Consider the following 19083-nt stretch of genomic DNA (forward strand, 5'->3'; position numbering starts at 1 on the left):
GACAGATAATAAACAGGAAATAAAAGCATGAGTATAGGGAATGTTCTGTAGTGGCTAGTGCTATCATGAAAATACACCCCAGGGATGTGATAGACTTGAGGATGAGCTATTTGACATCGCATAGTCAGGGAGAGGACATTTAAGCGGAGACCTAGTTGGTGTGAAGGAGCCCTGAGAAGTTAGAACTGAGGGATAGAGGTAAGAAGGAACATTCTAGGCTGCAGGAACTGCAAAGGCTAGAGCTCTGAGCTGGGAACCACCAAATTCATGGGCAGATATTCCGACCTCCCTGGCTTCCAGGGCCGTCAGGAACCCCCAGCCTCCTGCGGTTGGTTGTGCATTCGGGAACCCTCACCACAAGCCTACCCTTGGACCAATTCCAGGCAGAGCCCTGGGGACCGCGGGTGGGTTGCAGGCCGGTGGGAGTGGCGGAAGCAGAAATCGATAATCCCCAGAAACAGAAATGTGGGCGCTTCTGGAGCCGGGTGGGGTTGCCAGGAAGCTCGGCGGGGCCTCGCAGACTGGATAGGAGCCCGCCCAAAGGAGGCGCCGGGCCCAAGCCGTCCCAGGCTTGGCTCAGTGGGAAAAGTGGGCCGGGCGGGGAGAGGGGGCTGGAGAGGGGAAGAGAAGGATTCCGAGTTCTCCTGGCGGTGGGCTGGGTCCGAGGCCCGCGGACGGCCTGCGGCGGGGCCCTGGGTTCGAGGTCGCCCGCCGCTGACCAGCTCCGTGGTTCTGGCAAGTCTCGGCCTCTCCGGCCTCAGTTTCCCTCCCGCGTGGATCCAGAGGCCGCTTCGCAGATCCCCGGGTGAGCTGTGGGAGGGGAGGGGGGGGTGGTAACTCGAGCCGCCCGGAAGGGGTCTCCCGGCGTCCGCGGCCACGTTCCCGCCCGGGCGGAGGCGCGGGGGCCGGAGCCCGGATCGCCCCAGGCCGCGGGCGCAGCCCACCGCGCGGACCGCCCTCCCGGGCTTCGGCGCGCCCGTCGGCGCGGAGGTGAGCGCGGGCCCCGCGGGCTCTGGAGGAGGCGGCCCCCGGGAGGGCGTGGCCAGCGGGGACGTGGCGGGGCAGCCCCACTGCGCGGACCCGGAGACTGAGGTTCCCGGCGAGGCGACCGCTGTTTTAGGGCGGTGGCGGGTCAGGGGTCCACCCGGTGGCCCCAGGCCGGTGGGTCCAGCGCCCCAGCCCGTCCAGCTCCTCTAACAAAAAGACCGGCGAGACGCGGCGCACCGACTCCCCGCCGGCTCCGCGGTCGGGGCCTCGCACCCCTCCCCAGGCTCGCGGCGGGGGCGGGAGCCCTGCTCCTCCCGCTCCGGAGCCCCTCTCCGCGCCCCGGTGGGTGCCGGGCGGACGCAAGGCTCGGCCGGGGCAGACCTCAGTGAGCTCCTCCTCCTCCTGCGACCACCCCACCCTCGTGGGCCCCCGCTTAGGCCTTATCATGACTGATCCTTACTTTATTTCTTCCGTAATTCATTTTTACATTCATTTATTATTTACTTTTGTCTGTTTACACTGTGTCTCCCCGCTTGAATTTAGGCTCCAGGAGGGAGGGGCTGCTTTGTCCGTTGGCGTTTTCTCACTTATTTGAATACTTTCTTCCTGGATATTGGAAGTCAAACGGGGGGGGGGAGGGGGGGGCGGCCAGCCAAGGTGAGTCCTGCCCATTCTGGGGTTGGGGATAATGCTGTAAACACAAATGAGATAGATCATTGTGGCATGAAGGAAATGCAAACAGAAGTAAGGGGCTGCTGGTTGGGTCACCTTAGATCAGGTCACCTTGGTGATCAGGACCACTTTGGATACAGCCATCAGGACAGACCTCTCAGATTAGGTGACTTAAAAGCCAACCTGCGACATGTGCTAGAAGGGAAAAGCAGGAAGCTGAGGACACTTAACTCTGACCTAGCCTTAGGGAGTAGAGTACTGAGTTCTGAGAAGTGATATTCAATTGCTCCTTATTAAGGGCCTGGCCTGGGTGAGTGGGTGGGTACGGAGATGATCAGGGTAGGCCTCCTGGAAGAGGTGGTGGTTTTTACTGGGCTCCTAAGACTGAGCAGGAGTTCTCATCCCCTAGGAGGGGGGGTCACTGGGTTTGACAATTGTTTTGCAGGTGCCCTAGGAACCACATAGTCCGTGTGGCCAGACAAGCCAGGCCCCTGCCCTCTTGCTGTGAGCTCTGCTGGTAAGTGAGTCACTGCCAAGGCTTGCCCCTAGAAGATATGAGGGAATCGGGAGACCCAAGTTCTGCTTCTGGCTGGTCATGCAGCCTTGGGCAGTTCATCTTCACTGCTCTGGGCCTCAGTTTTTCATGAGTCAGGAGGACAGTTGAACTAGGTGTCACTTATGATCCGTGAGGCACCGACAGTCAATGGCTGAGGATGGTCCTACCCAGCCACGCCTTGTGTTTGTACCGCACTCGTTTACTGCACAGATCCATATCTAAGCCCCCGCTGATGGAGGAATGGGGCAGGCCTGCCTCACCCTGCCCTCATCTGGCCTCGAAGGCTGCGGATTCTTACTAAAGGGTAATTGCGCCATCAATGAATGAGAGGCCGCGGGGGCCCAGGAGGGTCACAGAAACCCTGGAGGTTTGGCCTCAGGGTTGGAGCTGAGGGGCCCCTGGGTCAGGGGATGGTTTAGGCATAATGATTTCTATGGGTTCTGTGGGTTCAGGATCCATTTCAGCTCAGCTGATACCTTTTTCTTTGGATTTTAAAAAGCTGTGTCAAAGCCCTCCATACCTCCTGGTCTGGTACACGTTATCATTTTCTCTGAGCCCTCTGGTGTCCAGTTTTTTCCATGACCCTCACAACAACCCTTTGAGAGCAAAGTCAGGGGAGGCTAGCCCATTTCACAGATGAAGACAGTGAGAGCCTCAGGGCACACAGCAAGTGAGTAGAGGCCCCAGAGCTGGGGCCCAGGTCTCCTCCAGAGCCAGCGTTCTTTTCCCCACAGGAGCACGGAGGCTGCCTCCCTCTCTGGCCCTCTCCCGCTGCCACTTTTTTTTTTTTTTTAATGTTTTTATTTTATTTTTGAGAGAGAGAGACAGAGACAGAGTGCGAGTGGGGAAGGGCAGAGAGCAAGGGAGACAGAATCTGAAGCAGGCTCTAGGCTCTGAGCTGTTGGCACAGAGCCTGATGCGGGGCTCAAACTCATGCTTAACCAACTGAGTCACCCAGGTGCCCCCCCCCTTTTTTAATTTTTTAAAAATGTTTTCCCCTCACAGTTCTTATGGGAGCCATGAAGCTGAACGAGAGGAGTGTAGCCCACTATGCACTGAGCGACTCCCCAGCAGACCATACGGGCTTTCTGCGCACTTGGGGCGGGGCAGGGACTCCCCCCACTCCCAGTGGCACTGGCCGAAGGTGCTGGTTTGTTCTCAAAGGCAACCTGCTGTTCTCCTTTGAGAGCCGAGAGAGCAGGGCCCCGCTGAGCCTGGTGGTGCTGGAGGGCTGCACGGTGGAGCTGGCCGAGGCTCCAATGTCTGAGGAGTTTGCCTTTGCCATCCGTTTCGACGCCCCTGGTGTGCGCCCACACCTGCTTGCGGCAGATGGGCCCGCGGCCCAGGAGGCCTGGGTGAAGGCACTGTCCAGGGCGAGCTTTGGCTACATGCGCCTGGTGGTGCGCGAGCTGGAGAGCCAGTTGCGAGATGCCCGCCACAGTCTGGCCTTGCATCGCCACTCATCCTGGAAGGCCATTACCAGCCGCTATAAGCCCCAGGCTCCTGACCATCGGCCTCCGGGCCTGGAAAACGGCCACTCCCTCTCCAAGGATTGCAGCCCTGTGGACTTGGGTGAAGAAAGTGGCAGCAGGCCAGCAGGGCAGGGCTTGGCCGAGTTGCAGGGCCCTGCCGGCCTCTTCCTGGGCAGGAGGCAGAGCCCCCTGTTCCCTGAGACCTTCTACTTCTCTGCCTTGCACAATTGGTATGGCCAGGAGATCTCGGAGCTGAGGCAGAGGTGGATGCAGAGGGCCCGGGGGAGCCGGCCAGAACGTGAGAAACAGGATGGGCACTGAGCCTCGGCTCTTTGGGTTCTGCCCTTGTCCTGCTGGTCAGGACACCAGAGCCAGTGCTTCTCCAGGAATTTAATGTTTATTTGTTTTAAAGTTGCTTTTTTTGAGAGGGTTCTCTCCTTCCTGCTTTTTAGGCCTCCTCCAGGCTCCAGATCCACCTTTGTGCCTGAAGGGGGACTAAGGAATCGTTAACTTGCAACCCCTTTGTTTCCTGAGGCCCAGAGAGGAGGGGATGCTTGCTCAGCAACCACAGGGCCAGACCCAAGTCTCCTGACTCTGTGCTGGACTGCTCCGCTCTCAGGGAATATTAATGAAATGGAGGAAGTGGGGACTATTACATGGCCTCAGGCTGCCCTGCCTGTTTACCTACACAACAGACTCTACAACCACAACTTCTAACACAGGGAGTCGTGTGTACATTTAAATACCAGAAGCTGGCTGAAATGTTGGCTCGAGGGACTGACACTGTCAGAGAAAGTGGATTTATTGTCCTGGGGGTTTCTGGGGCCCAGCTCTTCCTGAGCGGTGGGAAGATTGGGCATAGGAACTGCAGTTTGGGTGGGGCCCTTTGGAGGGGCAGGGCCTTCAGCCAATGAAGAGGGATTGATTCTTCTCAGCAAGTGTTGGGGCCCCCATCTTCTCTCCCTGGCTGCCTTGTCTATAGATGGTGCTGGTCATTGTCCCAAGAGGGGTTGGGAGCTTTTTATGTCAGCAGAAATCCTTCCTGTATTCTGTCCTTAGCAGCCAGCTCCTGGAGCTGCCAAGTGGGAAGCCAAAGAAGCGAGGAGGCAATGTGGCTCCCTGGGGAAGCCAGGTTGTTATTTTGGTTTTCAGTCGAGGGCATTCTGGGAGTTTGAACACCAGGATAAATTCTTCTAACTGCTCCCAGAGAGCTGTTCCCAACCCTGAACCCCTCCTAGGAACTCATTCACCATCCTGCTTGTCAGCCAGCGCGTATCTGCCAAGACCCTCTCACTGCTACTCTCAGCAGCATGGCGCCAAGTGTTTTATCGATTGTTTTGGGAGGCAAAGTGGCTGCGTCTAGAGAGCCAGCAGCCAGACTAGCCTGAGCCCTAGAGGTGTAGCAGCAGTGGCTGGATGGAAGATGCAGAACCTGGTCAAGACATCCCCCCATCTCCATACACACAGTCTGCCCTTTCTTAGACTCTCAATCCCTTATTAGGGCCTTGAGTAGCCTGACCAGGGCCAACGAGGTCCAGAGGCTGTGACCGACAGCCTCTTAAGTCCAGCACGCCCAAGGCCACCCAGAGTCCAGAACCGGTTCCTGCCAGGCTTGTGTCCTAAGAAGAGGGGCTACCTTCCGAACCCTGTACAGGAGTCCCACAGCCCACTGCGCCTTGTTTTCTACACAGACACTTTTATAGGCTTTTATCTTTCTTATGGTTACAGTATTTTTATATGATTAAAACATTAGGTTTTTATTACTCATTTTGGTTCCTCAAAGTTTATTTTAACAACCACTTGACCAATTTGTGCAAAAGCCCCATTTCTCCCCTTCAGTTATGGTTTACATTTGCTTATAGAGAACGTATACCTTGGCAAGAAATAAAATTCCCAAATCACCCAAGTAGTACAACTAATACATTTATATTTTTTAAATATTAAAAAGAGAAATACAATTGTTTCACGCTCAATTAAAGTGATTTCTCTTCTCAACAATCACCCACTCTGCCAAACCCTGGCTGTTCTGGGTAAGTGAACAATACGAGGGGTCCATGAGGACCGCCAGCCAGAAGACCCCGCCCGGCATGCCCAGAATCAGCCGGCTGTTGGGGCACCGGCATCCTCCTCGTGACGTCACCACGTCCGGCCGGTAACAAACGCCTCTTTTCTACCGCATAGGGGAACTAGGCGCACTGCGCAAGTGTGAGAGCTGGGCCTCTCGTCTGATCTCAAGGGTCTCGCGAGGCTTGCGGCCGTGCTCTCCATGAGGACGTCACAGGGGCTGGGCGGTGGGGCCCGGGTGCCGAGCTAGGGGCGGAGCTGGGAGATGGCGTCCGCAGCGGCTCGCTGGCTGGCATTGGCATCCGTCCGATCCGGGGCTTTACGGAGCGGGCCGAGCTTGAGGAAAGGTGGCGATGTCTCCGCCGGAGGGGGTGGCTCAGGTCGGAGCCTGGTACCGTCGAGGTCAGTCATCGTTACTCGCAGCGGCGCCATTTTGCCCAAACCGGTGAAAGTGAGTGTCTGCCTGGAGGCGGGGCGAAGGGGCCGAGGCCAATCATTATGGGGAGTGTGTGCGGGTCGACGCCGACTGATAGGTGCAAAGGCCAATCATACAACCGCCTTAGACCGGAAGACGGATCAAGGACAAAGTTTAGCAATGATGCCCTGCGAATTTTGACAGGTGGGAGGAGATGGTAGGGTCAGATCCCGGTGTTGATTGAGTTGGGCGCAAGGAGACAGAGGATGGAGGGGTGGGGGAGCGAGAGCTGAGGACTGCACTTTGCACTAGTTTATCGTGAGGAGCGCGGTGCGCGAGTTCTCCAGGGCCACAAGACTCGGCTATATGCACCCAGTATAGACAAATCACATAACCACTCTGTTCTTGTCAGCCTCAGAGTTGATGGGATGAAATAACGAGTTGTGAAAGGACTTTGTAAATAAATTGTACGTGGGACAGACCTTTTCTTCGTAGGAGTTTTGACCTAGTGTTTAATTCATGTAATTTGCAACTCTGAGAGGTGTGCAGGGAGGTATTACAGTCAGTTTTTATAAATGAAGAATCGGGCCAAAGCAGTGAAGCCAGTGAGGCTCCAAAGCGAGCAGCCCGTCAGGTCTTGGAATCCAGGTTTCTTGCTGGTCGACCCTCCTCCCCCGCCCACCTCCACCAGGTCCTATTTTTTCCACCGCTGAATGCTCTCACGTGCCCTGAGTACCCTTGGATTTTTCTAAGTAAAATGGAAACAGCCCTTTAAGCCAAACAAGTTTGCTTTTTTACTCCGGTGCTGCGTGGGAGTTAACAAAACAAAAACAAATTCTCTTAAAGCTAATCCGGTCAGTGAGCTCAGGATTATTTCATGGGAAGCAGCAGGGTCCATGCTGGGGAAGAGCTGCCTTATAAAAAGGCACAGCTGAAAAAAAATTTTTTTTGGAAACTCCATAGGAAAATATGAGAGGATATGTTGAGATTATACTGAAACTCCCTTAGTCCATCTAAAACAGCCAATCTTTTAGCGTGAAGACATGCTCACTTTTCAAAACATGCTTGAACACTTAATGTGGTGCAATTAAACTTCTCAGGCCCTGGGGAATCAGTTAAAGGACTGTATCCTTTCACTGTACATGCTCATTGTTTTGTAATCCATTTTCACGTATTTGGTGTCTTCAAGTAGAGGTGAGCTCTGTTTCCACAGTCCAGCTCTTAGTACTTTCTTACCTGTTTGCATCTGCAAGTAATTACCAGGTTGAGCCCTAATTTTTAGATGTCTAGAATGCCTTATACTTTTCTTCCCAGTATCCACTTTGATGACCATCATCTTATCAATTCTTCGAATTATTTTTCTTGCTCTTTTTCCGAGGACTTTAAAATCAAGTAGTTGCTTATCACAGGTCTGGGGTCCACAGGAGTGCCCCTGAGGGCCGGGCCTTCTGTGGTCCCACCAGAGTGGGCTCTGGAACTCACAGCCACCACTCTGACCCTCTGCAGATGTCCTTCGGCCTTCTCCGTGTGTTCTCCATTGTGATCCCCTTTCTCTATGTCGGGACGCTCATTAGCAAGAACTTTGCTGCTCTGCTTGAGGAGCATGACATTTTTGTCCCAGAGGATGACGACGACGATGACTAACAGGTAAGACTTCTTTTCCCCTACATGGACTGGGAACAGGAAGTGGGGTGGGGCATCTAAACTGTGATGCAGTTTGGCCCCGTAGTAGTTTCCCTCACTTGAAGCAGAGGTGCAGACCCTTAATAAAGTGACTCACTTGGCTGATGTTTTTATTTTGCCTTTTCTCTACATTGGATGAGGACAACTATCTTACTGACTTAGAACTTCACTGGGATCTTTTCCGACTAAGTTGATCCCAACCAGCCTTTTTATTTGCCCTTTATGTACCCTCGTTCTCTCAACCTGTAAGTTTTCTTAATGGTTTAATATGCTTTAGACACCCACCCCGAACAGCTTCATTCTCCACATTGAAATTTAGAAACTGCACATCCTCACCATGGTTCGCAAGGTTACCAAACTCCGTACCTGTACAGGCTGTACAGGCACAGCAACCTGGCTGTTCACAAACCTTCCCCCGGTGCCTGTCCTTTTCACCTTTCGCGTCTTGGCTTCTGGTGCTCTAACGTGGGCTGCTTGGCTGCCTCTCTGTTGTAGATGAAGACAGTTCTGGCTCTGTAGTCTGGGATTCAAGGCTTGCCATGATCTGGTCACATGATCTGGTCACACCTCTTATTCCAGCCGCATCTTCCATATTCCCAACCTCACACCTATCCCCACTATTCACTGTTTCTTGAATTACCGACAGGCTTACCCACCCCCGAGCAGTGGCTCACTCTTCCTGCCATTGGAAGGCTATTTCTCACTACACTTACTTTTACCAGTTCTTCATGATCTTTGATGAAGTCTTCCCTCATTCCTCCATCTGAAAGTGAGGCTGTGCCCTCTGCCCAGTCCCTCTTGTGACACTATTATACACTTAAGCACACAGACACACCTCCAAATTCTACTAGACGATGAGCTTCCTCCTGGCAGGGGACAGGGGGTTTTGTTTTGTTTTAAAGTAAGTTCTACACTCTCAGTATAGGGTTTGAACTCATGACCCCAAGGTCAAGAGAGTCTCATGCTCTACCAGCTGAGCCAGCCGTGTGCCCCAAGGAACATGTCTTTTATACCTTTGGGCCCCCAGTGCCTGGTCTCCGGTGAATGTTCAGTACATGTATGAAAGAATAAAACTGCCTTGCTCCTGCCTTGTTTGGTAGAACCTCCCTGGAATTCTCTTTTTGGTGTGTGGATAGAGCGCTGCTCCGTGCCCAGTTCACTGCTACTTTCCTTTCTTACAGGACATGGAGGAAGTACAGAAAGGAGACAGCCCTAACTTAATTCAGATATGGTGATCCTCCTAGCCTCTCCTACTTCCCTATCAGCAGAAGGGCCCAGGGAAACCCCTCAGCCTCCTGACTCCAGTGAAGCCTCCTGCACCGTCTGTGACCATACCCCAGATCCCCAGGCTCTGGGAGGTTCCCCAAAAATGTGCTATCCACTGAGCACAATCAACTTACGAATAAACATAATAAATATCAGCTCTGTATGACTGAGTGGTGGCTGAAGTGTCTCAATATGAGTAAGACCCTAGTTGCCGTTTCCTGTCCCTGCTGACCTTTCTCTAGCAGCTGAACATAACAGGTCTTTGATTTATAACCCAAGATTCCCAGGCCCCTCTGGAGCTACGAAAGTAATTACGGGTGCCTTGGACCTATTTTCATTATTTACAAAAGCCCAGCAGAAACTTTCCCCTCAGTAACGATGCACAGGCTAACTAAAGCCTCCAGCTTTTTTTGTGTTGAGGAATGCTGGCTAGTTTTCACCTGCTAATCATAAGCTTTGTTTAAAACTCCTTAGAAATACCATTATTAGGGGTGCCTGGGTGGCTCAGTTGGTTAAGCATCCGACTTCAGCTCAGGTCATGATATCACGGTCCATGGATTCAAGCCCCGCATCGGGCTCTATGCTGACCGCTTGAAGCTGGAGCCTGCTTCAGAGTCTGTGTGTGTCTCTCTCCATCTCCTCCCACCCCCTTGCGCTCTGTATCTCTCTCTCTCAAAAATAAATTTAAAAAATTTTAAAACATCATTCTTAGAATGAATCTTTCAAAACTTGGGTTCCTTAGATGAAAAGATAGTAAAGGGGTTGGCGGTGCTAAAAAATGTGGCAATGCCCAGGGTGACCGTGTACTCAAATAATGAACCCATCTCCAGCATTTAGCCACCCAGGGAAGGAACCACCAAAAGCAAACAAAGATGAGTTATTTAATCTGCGTCAACGCTGATTCTCCTGTCCCTGGAGCCACAGTCCCATTTGCAAACAGTAGAGCTATTTCTGTTGTCTGTGCACTAAACAGCTGCGTTCCTAGCAGAGCGCCTAACTGGGTAGGAAGCTCATGTCCCTTTAAGAACGGACGCTTGTTGCAGGTAGAGGCGCTGGGCCTCTGAGCTGCCGTTCTCTCCAGAGCCCAGGGAGGAGCAGCCCAGCCCGTCAGCCCTAACTCTGCGCCGCTCAGCGTTACTCTCTTCTCTCCCGAACGGCAAGAGCTAATTTTGGATAATCTGTGCCGTGACACCAAGCTATCCTGGAGGCTGTGGAAACACAGCTAAGTTAACAGAGTCATCCAGCCTTACACCCGGAATGATGGTTTCTGAGCAGATGGCCTCATCCTTCCTGTTTACTGACATGCAAGGCTCTGAGAAAAGAGAGTCTGATTTATAGGAAACACCACACTTGAGGAAAGGGAAAGAACAGGTGGTGTGTATACTAAGACCCCACTTGTTCAGGCAAAAAGGGAGAGAGACTGCAGAAGGAGAACTTCCCCCTGGCTCACCAGTGGAATTCTATTAGGAAGTGACCATCGCATACTGAGTTTATTTGTGTTCTAAAATATCTAAATGTCAACATGCACCTTTCCACTGAGTCACGGGTCATGGCCAATGTAGAACTTGGACAGGAAATCCGTCGGCCTCGGCGCTTCTGTTTCATGGAAGAACCGCATGACGTGTGTCCGCTGCTTCCAGACGTTAATTGTTTCCTCCAGTTCCATCTTTCCCTGCACAGGTGAGGGGAGAGGTGTTCAGTCAGCGTGGCTGGAAAGAATACCACCATACAGGCCGGGATTCTGTGCTCTGCTCTGCACGGACTTGTCGAGTGACTCTGGGCAAGTAACATCCTTGGTCTAGACCACATCTCGGCATCTGGAAAACGAGGTGGTTGTACTAGCTGATCTCTAAGGCCTCTCCAATATTCTTTAACTCTGTAGCTAACTGATTCCAAGAGGAGAGCCTCCCAGGTCAGTAGGCCCCTCCCCCATGACTGCCTAACCTGACTGGCTGGTTTCTGCTTAACATTCCATGCAGTGTACTGGTCCGTGCTAAAGTATGCACTGATGCTAACGTGACTGACTGGAGATATAGAATCAGGTCTGGGATTTGAACTATGTACACAGGGCTCAGCTAACCTGCCTGCCTCTTCCAGCTATAAGCAGCAACCCAGTGAAGCAGTAACTTCCAGGAAGGAGGTTCAAGAAGATTTCAAACTTTCCTCATCTTTTTTTATTAAAAAACTTTTTTTTAATGTTTGTTTATTTTTCAGAGAGAGAGAGAGACAGAGAGAGACAGAGTGAGATCGGGGGAGGGGCAGAGAGAGGGAGTCACAGAATCCAAAGCAGGCTCCAGGCTCGGAGCTGTCAGCACAGAGCCCAACGCGGGGCTCGAACCCACGGACCGCGAGATCATGACCTGAGCAGAAGTTGGACACAACCAACTGAGCCACCCACGCGCCTCCCCCTCCTTTTTTAAAATTTTTAAATGTTTTCCTCATCTTTTTTAAAAATGCAAACCCCAATGTTTTTTTTTTCTTGAACAATCTTAGAGGTGATAACCTCTAAATTCATCTATTTCTTTGAAACCCTAAGCAAAAGTAGCTGACCTAGTAGTTGCTTTTCAGGCTTGGGAGACAAACGAGACGACTGAGAAGCTCTGGACAAGGTGGCTGCTCTTTTAAGTCAGTCCGGGAGGGATCAGTTACCTTAATGACCAGAAGATCAACCACCCTGGGGTCCGTGACATGGGCATTCTTCATGAACATTTCTCGGACTTTATCCCGTCCCTGTTTCACGGTGATGTCTAGCTGGAATAAGTGCACTAAAGAGAAAACATGATTCAGGGTAGAAACTATATGATCAAGACATGTTTTACAAAAATTGAGTCAGTGGATATTCATAGACACAAACAGGTTCCCCATTCGTTTCATTCACCAAGTATTTGCTTGACCCTAAACTAGGTGCTTGAGGCTGCAGAGAAGAGTGAGACACGGCGCTTGCTCTCAAGGAGTTTAGTTTGTTTGAGGAGACCAGACCCGAGGCAGCACAGTGTAGTTTGAATATCAACAACCTGGCTTCAAACCCCAGCTCTGTCAACTTGTCACCTACATGATCCTGCGTACGTTAACTTCTCTGTGCCTGAGAGTATTTATTTCTGAGTGAATGAGGATGATTAAGAGCACATATAATCCCCTGGGGTGCCTGGGTGGCTCAGTCGGTTAACTGTCTGACTTTGGCTCAGGTCGTGATCTCACGGTTTGTGGGTTCAAGCCCCGCGTGAGGCTCTGTGCTGACAGCTCAGAGCCTGGAGCCTGCTTGGGATTCGGTGTCTCCTCCTCTCTCTGGCCCTCCTCTGCTCGTGCTATCTCTCAATAATAAATAAATGTTAAAAAAAAAAAAAAAAAAAAAAGAGCAAGGTGCCTGGGTGGCTCAGTCGGTTAAGCATCTGCCTTTGGCCCAGGTCATAATCTCACGGTTCGTGGGTTCAAGCCCCACATCGGGCTTTGCACTGACAGTGTAGAGCCTGCTTGGGATTCTCTCTCCCTCCCTCTCTCTGCCTCTCCCCTGCTTGTGCTCTCTCTCAGTGAATAAATAAACTTAAAAAATTAAAAAAAAAAAAAAAAAAGAGCATGTATAACCCCAGAGCCATTGTGGATTTCTGGAGACGATACAAGATGCTTAGAACATGCCTGGCATGGAATAAGCTCTCAAAAACGTTAGCATGATTATTACATAGAACAACTGGCAAAAGAGGACAGGGTTGAAATTAACCGACAGTGATGGGGGTATAGGTCTGTGCAGCACACAAGCTTAGGGTTGAAGGAGCCTGCTGAGTGTTTGTGCAGAGAGGAGGGGCTTCAGTCCAGTCAGGGACGACCACCACATTAGGTTACTCGGGGGAAGGAAGGAGTAGTTTACGATGGGACTCCTACTCTCTTAAACTCTATAGTCAGAGGTAGCCACCCACGAATGCAAAGAAAAATCACAATATTCAGCAATCCCGAAGTGCCTAAAATAGTGGCACAGACTTAGGGACCTGGGACTTCAGAGGAGGCCCATGTTATGTCCTTTGAAAATTAGGTTTTAGTCATTTGTGTTCCCATCCTCTGGAAGTCAGCCTTCAGTGGATTTGCTGATGACAACAAGGGCACGAACAGGGCCTTGTGTGGTAGGTGGAGTTAGGAAGAGGGGGCGCATTAGGCTGAGTGAACAGCATAAACAAGGCTTACAGTCTAGAATGAGCCTGTGGTTGAGGAGACCTGTGTGCTCATTTGGTGAGGATCCCTTGCATTGTGACCATTCCTGGGACATGTCCACTCTAGTCTACAGGATTCTCAAAGCCAGCTCCGAAAACCATGAGGGCTATGTAGTGACTGAATTAATCAACAATAAAGTTTGAGTCTTTAACTCTACTCCTAATTTAGCGACAGTGTTAGAAAAATAAGGCTTCTGCTGAGGGAAATCCCATGCCATGCTGATCCAACCAGGGAGTAAGCAACAGTGGAAATCTAATAGGAGAAGCTGTATCCCAGCTTCATAGGTGTTAACAGAGGAGAGAAATTACTCCCACTGGAAAGAGTTCAACTCGGTTCCAGCGGTGTGATGGAGCTGGCTCTCATGGAGGCTCTTCCCAAATCAGCCTTCAGTGACTTCACTTTGGCAGCTTAAAATCAATCGTGGTGGGAGTACTGGCACCACGAGAAATGGTCGATGCTCTAAATCTAGGTTCCCACCACAGTCAGTATCATAGTAGGAATTTTAGAAAAGAGGAAACACAGGGATAATAAGACAGAGACACAAAAATAAATGCAAACCAACAAGCACCCAGGAACTTAGAACCTTTCCACTTGGGGAGATTGGGGCCTACAGCACTGTGGGTACCTGCCTGATGTCATACTATTGGCAAACCTGGACCTGGAATCCAGGTTTAGTGTTTTTAATGTTTAATTTTCTATTTTTTTTTTTAAGTTTATTTATCTTGAGATAGAGTGTGCCAGCAGGGAGGGGCAGAGAGAGAAAATCCCAAGCAGACTCCGCACTGTTAGTGCAGAGCCTGATGCTGGGCTTAAACCCACGAACCGTGAGATCACGACCCGAGTGGAAATCAAGAGTCTGACTCTTTTTCTTAACATTTTTTTTTCAACTTTTTAAATGTTTATTTATTTTTAAGAGCGAGAGAGACAGAGTACAAGCTGGGGAGGGGCAGAGAGAGAAGGAGACACAGAATCTGAAGCAGGCTCCAGGCTCCGAGCTGTCAGCACAGAGCCCGACACGGGGCTCGAACCCACTAACCGTGAGATCATGACCTGAGCCAAAGTCAGATGCTTAACTGACTGAGACACCCAGGCGCCCCTCAAGAGTCTGACTCTTAACTGACTGAGCCACCCAAAAGCCCCTGTTTTTCTTAATTTACAATCTGGTGCTTTTTAAAGGAAATGAATATGAGGAATCTTCCCCTGCTGTCAGTGCTTATCTCTCCTGCATTTTTATATTAGATTCCTGTCCCACCTTGGGAGTTTAAAAAAACAAGGTCCCTCTGTACCAGGGGAGCTGGTGTCCATCCGCTCTCATTCCTCATGACCTCCTGAACCACACACCAGGGCATCAGGTGGACAAACCTTCTCCTCAGGAAAATGTTCACAGGCACAAACGCCAAGTTTTGCTTACAGTGTCAGTGCACAGATCCCTGAATGCCCATCGTCTGAGGTTAAGAACCCTTGTCTCTAGAGAGACAAGTTCCATAGCTTTCTCCTAATCTCCCTCCTCCCATCCCAACCCCTTAAACATGCCCCCCACCAGTGAGAAAGGCTGCGGGAGGTAAATAGCTACAGCCTGCAGAATTGTTCTTTGGTCTAGCTCGGTGGTTCTTAAACCAGCAATGATTTTGCCCACCAGAACATTTGGCAATGTCTGGGGGCACTTTTGGTTGTCACAACCAAGGAGAGAGTGTCACTGGCATCCATTGGGTAGAGGCCAGAGATGTTGTTAATCTACAATGCACAGGACCGCCCCCACAACAAAGAATTATCCAGCACAAATGGGTCAAGAAACCCTGGTATAAATTAATTCCAACTGCTCTTTGGCTTATTCTTCAAATTCTGAATATTTAAACTGCAATTTGAAAGATCTGAGAGGCTCAAGAGGAAGACATCAATGTGGCCCTTCTGGATGAAGGTGCCTTTTCTACAGCCTCTGTGTGTTTTCCCAAAGTTACTGTTAAGGTTTTTCTGAGTCAGAAAGGCTCTGACACGTTAAGAAAGGAAGACAGTGATATGGTTCTCAGCTGTTTGCTCCAATTCATCTTGGTAGCGTTCATAACAGGCGCTGGGAGATCCTTAGATGGGAAGGCAGCCCAGTGTGCCGGAAAAGAGCCTGGGCTCAGGGGGTCAAACAAGCTGGGTAAGGTCTCCACACCTCTGTGAACTATGACCTTACCTAGGGTACAGCCTCCTTGGCCTGTTTCCTCATCTAAAAAATAGGAAAGAGGGGCACCTGGGTGGCTCAGTCGGTTGAGCGTCCGACTTCGGCTCAGGTCATGACCTCACACTCCGTGAGTTCGAGCCCCGCGTCGGGCTCTGTGCTGACAGCTCAGAGCCTGGAGCCGGCTTCAGATTCTGTGCCTCCCCCTCTCTCTGCCCCTCCCCTGCTCATGCTCTCTGTCTCAAAAATAAATAAAAACATTAAAAAAAATTTTTTGAAAAGAAAAATAAAAAATAAAAAAAATTAAAAATAGGAAAGAATGGGGCACCTGGGAGGCTCAGTTGGTTGGGCCTCTGACTTCGGCTCAGGTCATGATCTCGTGGTTTATGGGTTCGAGCCCCGTGTCCGGCTCTGTGCTGACAGCTCAGAGCCTGGAGCCTGCTTCGGATTCTGTGTCTCCCTCTCTCTGCCCCTCCCCCACTCACGCTGTCTCTCTCTCCTTCAAAAATAAACAAACATTAAAAAAATTTTTTTAAATAGGAAAAAAAAATAACCTCTGACTTAATTCCTTTATAGGACCATGGCAAAACTCAAGTGACAACATCTTGTAAACAGTAAAGCTAATGCAAATGTTAGTTGTTAAAATTTTCAGCACTTATTCCCCATATATCTATTTTAAGTTTTAATAATCTGGATATATGCCGATCTTCCTGACTAGTCCATAAGACCCCTGAAGGCAGGGTTGTTTTATTCACATTTGTATCTCTAAGCATTTAGTACTGACCCTGTAGTACAAGAGATACCCGATGAAATGGAAATTAAATGGTTTCTACAAAAAGTCTCCTGTTCTGTAACCACCAAGCCTCAGGTTAATACTTTTTCAGTGGAGGGATTCGGCAGGTAGTTCAGTCCCTGTGTTCCCATGCAAGGCAGCCACCACCCAGGCACGTGGCTGCTCTCCAAGTGCGGCATAACTGGGTCCCCTGAGATTCAGGGAAAACCACAGCAGGAGCCAGGTGTAACAGCTGGACAGTCAGGGTCTCCTATGTCACGCTCCTCCCCTTACTAATGGTGTGATGTGAGATACATTTACATGCCTCGGTTTTCTTCTCTGAAAGACAGGGAAACGATCAGAACCTACCCTAAAAGAAAGCAATGTAAAGCATTTAGCATAATGCTGGGCTCTATGTATGCAATTCAATAAACGTTAGTTACTATAAATGCTATTACTTATTCCCAATTCTTTGCTTTGGTTCCTCAGCTGGAATCCCAATGATGGACAGTATGACAATGGTGTAGACACAGGCCTGAGCAACTGACCAGCTACAGACCACCAATCCTCCCCATAAGAATGTACCACCCCCTTAGCCCCTTCCCTCTCATCCCTTCCCTTGCTCTCTAGGCTCCTCCTGTCAGGACCTTTCTGACTCTGGGTTTATCTTCCCGAACAGTATTTGTGGGGAATTCCTGGGAGGGGATGGTTTAAAAAGAGCTGGTTCCTGAGGGTGGATAAGTGGATCTATCCTCAACTCAGCCACCGGATTTTTTTTTTTTTTAACCCTATGCAAACCATTCCTCCTGCATCTGGGTCTCGTTCCGCACCTCCTGCTCCCCTCTGCAACAAGAAAGGGTTCTGGACACTCACAGAAGTATTCTGCCAGGCAAACATTGTTTTCAACATCTGCAATTGAATACACCGCCCCCCCCCCCCCCCCCGCAACACACACACACATCCGCACACCCTTGCTACAGTCACTCCCCTATACCTATTATCCACCTGCCCCCTGAAGGCATTTAAATTTGCAGTCCCCAAACCAGCACTGCACTCAAGTTTCTCCCTCCCTAGTATCCTGTGGGTCTAAGTTCTGGTCATTGGCAACCTCTCAAAAAGTCAGGGACAATGGGGAACAAACAGTTCTCATACATCAAAAAAATTGGATTCTGGGGCACCTGGGTGGCTCAGTCAGTTAAGCATCTGACTCTTGATTTTAGCTGGGGTCATGATCTAATGGTTTGTGAGATCCAGCGCCGGAGCCTGTCTGGGATTCTCTCTCTCTCCCTCTCTATCCCTCTCTTGCTCTCTCTCGAAAATAAATAAAGATGAAAAAAAAAAAAAAAACTGGATTCTGCATGGAGGCTCCTGCTATAAATAACAGTGATAATAATAATAATAATAATAATAATGACAGTAGCAGCCAACATTCAATGCATGCCTAACTAAGTGCCAGGACTTACCCTAAGCACTTTAGACATATTTCCTATTTAATAAGGGCTACTCTCTGAAGAAGGTACTATCATGATGCTCATTTTACAGATGAGGAAACTTTAGGCATAGCAAGATGAAATAATTTGCTCAAGGTCATACAGCTATATTAAGGGGCAAGGTCTGGAGGCAAGTCTCTGTAACCACCACATTCGATTGCTTCTCACAGGCAGGGAAGAGGCAGCCCAGAAGGGCGCTATTATGCTCCAACTCGCTTAAAAACACCTCCCCTCTCAGACTGGCAGTGACAGTCCACATTAAACTAAACTAAATCAAATCAACAAAATAAAATATCGACAGCCCATTCAATGACATTTGTACTGCCCTTGACGGTTTAGTGGAATTTCCCCCAATCTTCCTTTCATTAAGTACAACAGGCAGCACCGAGGGGGAATACCAAAACAAGAAAACAGAATCTCTGTACCCAGGGAGCTTCTATTTCAATCCTTCAGGTGAACAGATTGGTTCTCCGACATCTAAGTGAAGGCAGGGGACAGGGAGGTAGTAGCGAGCAGGCCATTAGTGGGGTGGGGGAGGAGTTCCTGAGAAATACTACACACAGATCTAGGGAACAAGCTTGGGAAACTGGAAATGGGAGGACACTCATCTCACCTGGACTGGAAGAGGCATCACTGACTTAACTGGATGACCTTGGGAAAATCACGTCCCTTCTCTGGTTGTCTGTTTTTGTGTGGGGGGATGATCGCTCAAGTCCTATGGCCACTGTTTACATAACCTAATGGGCACCTGTACATATAAATATTCAGGAACTCTACGGTTGACTTTGGGTTCCAGATCCAACAAGAGCTGGCTCTGGGCCTCAGGGGCGTCACTTCGCCTCTAGGTGCCTCATCTGTAAAATGAAGCACGTCAATGACAGTCCCTGCTTTCCCTCCCACGGGTTCGGTAAGAATTACTAAAGGGCCAAAGCGCCCAGGGCGCCTAGAAGCGCGATCCGGATGCGGGGCACGGCTGGTCTGACTCGGGCGCAGCCGCCAGATCCGGTCCACTAATGCTCGAGGGACCCTCCTCCCCTGAAGCACCCAGAGTCGCCTGTTCCCAAGTCGGTGACCTCAGCTCGTCCTGGGAGAATTGGGAGGCCAGGACGGCTGCGACCTTGGGCGGCTGCATCCGGAGCCCCGCGTGCGCCGCTGCCTCTCACCAGTGTTCGGCACCTCTCGATACCAGGCGCGGTACAACTCGCGCACCCTCCGCTTGGCTTCGTTCATGTCCCGACTAAAAATGGGTTTCACTGAAGTGGAAGCCGCAACGGCAGCTCGCCGGAGGCCGCTCGCCGCCATCTTGCTAAAGAAACCCCTCCCGCGAGTACGGCCTAAGGAC

The 19083-nt window shown here is 50.5% G+C and overlaps 3 protein-coding genes across 5 annotated transcripts; 2 read left to right on the forward strand and 1 right to left on the reverse strand.

Annotated features, from left to right (window-relative positions):
- Positions 1-667: 667 nt before the first annotated feature.
- PHETA2 (PH domain containing endocytic trafficking adaptor 2) lies at positions 668-5454 on the forward strand. Of its 3 annotated transcripts, none has more exons than XM_027070594.2 (3): positions 668-805; positions 2105-2176; positions 3221-5454. In XM_027070594.2, the coding sequence occupies exon 3, from the start codon at positions 3226-3228 to the stop codon at positions 4006-4008; it is 783 nt and encodes a 260-aa protein (XP_026926395.1). In that variant the 5' UTR covers positions 668-805; positions 2105-2176; positions 3221-3225; the 3' UTR covers positions 4009-5454. The 3 variants fall into 3 exon arrangements, with proteins under 3 accessions (XP_026926395.1, XP_026926396.1, XP_014933379.1); XM_027070595.2 differs by lacking the exon at positions 668-805 and adding an exon at positions 821-990; XM_015077893.3 differs by lacking the exon at positions 668-805 and adding an exon at positions 1338-1372.
- Positions 5455-5931: 477 nt separating this feature from the next.
- Positions 5932-9285, forward strand: SMDT1 (single-pass membrane protein with aspartate rich tail 1). The gene is made up of 3 exons (XM_027070602.2): positions 5932-6202; positions 7673-7813; positions 9031-9285. Exons 1-2 carry the CDS (start codon positions 6017-6019, stop codon positions 7808-7810), a joined length of 324 nt encoding a protein of 107 aa, XP_026926403.2. The 5' UTR covers positions 5932-6016; the 3' UTR covers positions 7811-7813; positions 9031-9285.
- A 1301-nt stretch (positions 9286-10586) lies between these two features.
- Positions 10587-19074, reverse strand: NDUFA6 (NADH:ubiquinone oxidoreductase subunit A6). Its single transcript, XM_027070600.2, has 3 exons — positions 18905-19074; positions 11765-11880; positions 10587-10787 (listed from the first exon to the last, which is right to left on the reverse strand). The coding sequence occupies exons 1-3, from the start codon at positions 19041-19043 to the stop codon at positions 10656-10658; spliced, it is 387 nt and encodes a 128-aa protein (XP_026926401.1). The 5' UTR covers positions 19044-19074; the 3' UTR covers positions 10587-10655.
- Between the last annotated feature and the right edge of the window lie 9 nt (positions 19075-19083).

The sequence above is a fragment of the Acinonyx jubatus genome, chromosome B4 (genome assembly GCF_027475565.1).
Source record: "Acinonyx jubatus isolate Ajub_Pintada_27869175 chromosome B4, VMU_Ajub_asm_v1.0, whole genome shotgun sequence".
NCBI lineage: Eukaryota > Metazoa > Chordata > Mammalia > Carnivora > Felidae > Acinonyx > Acinonyx jubatus.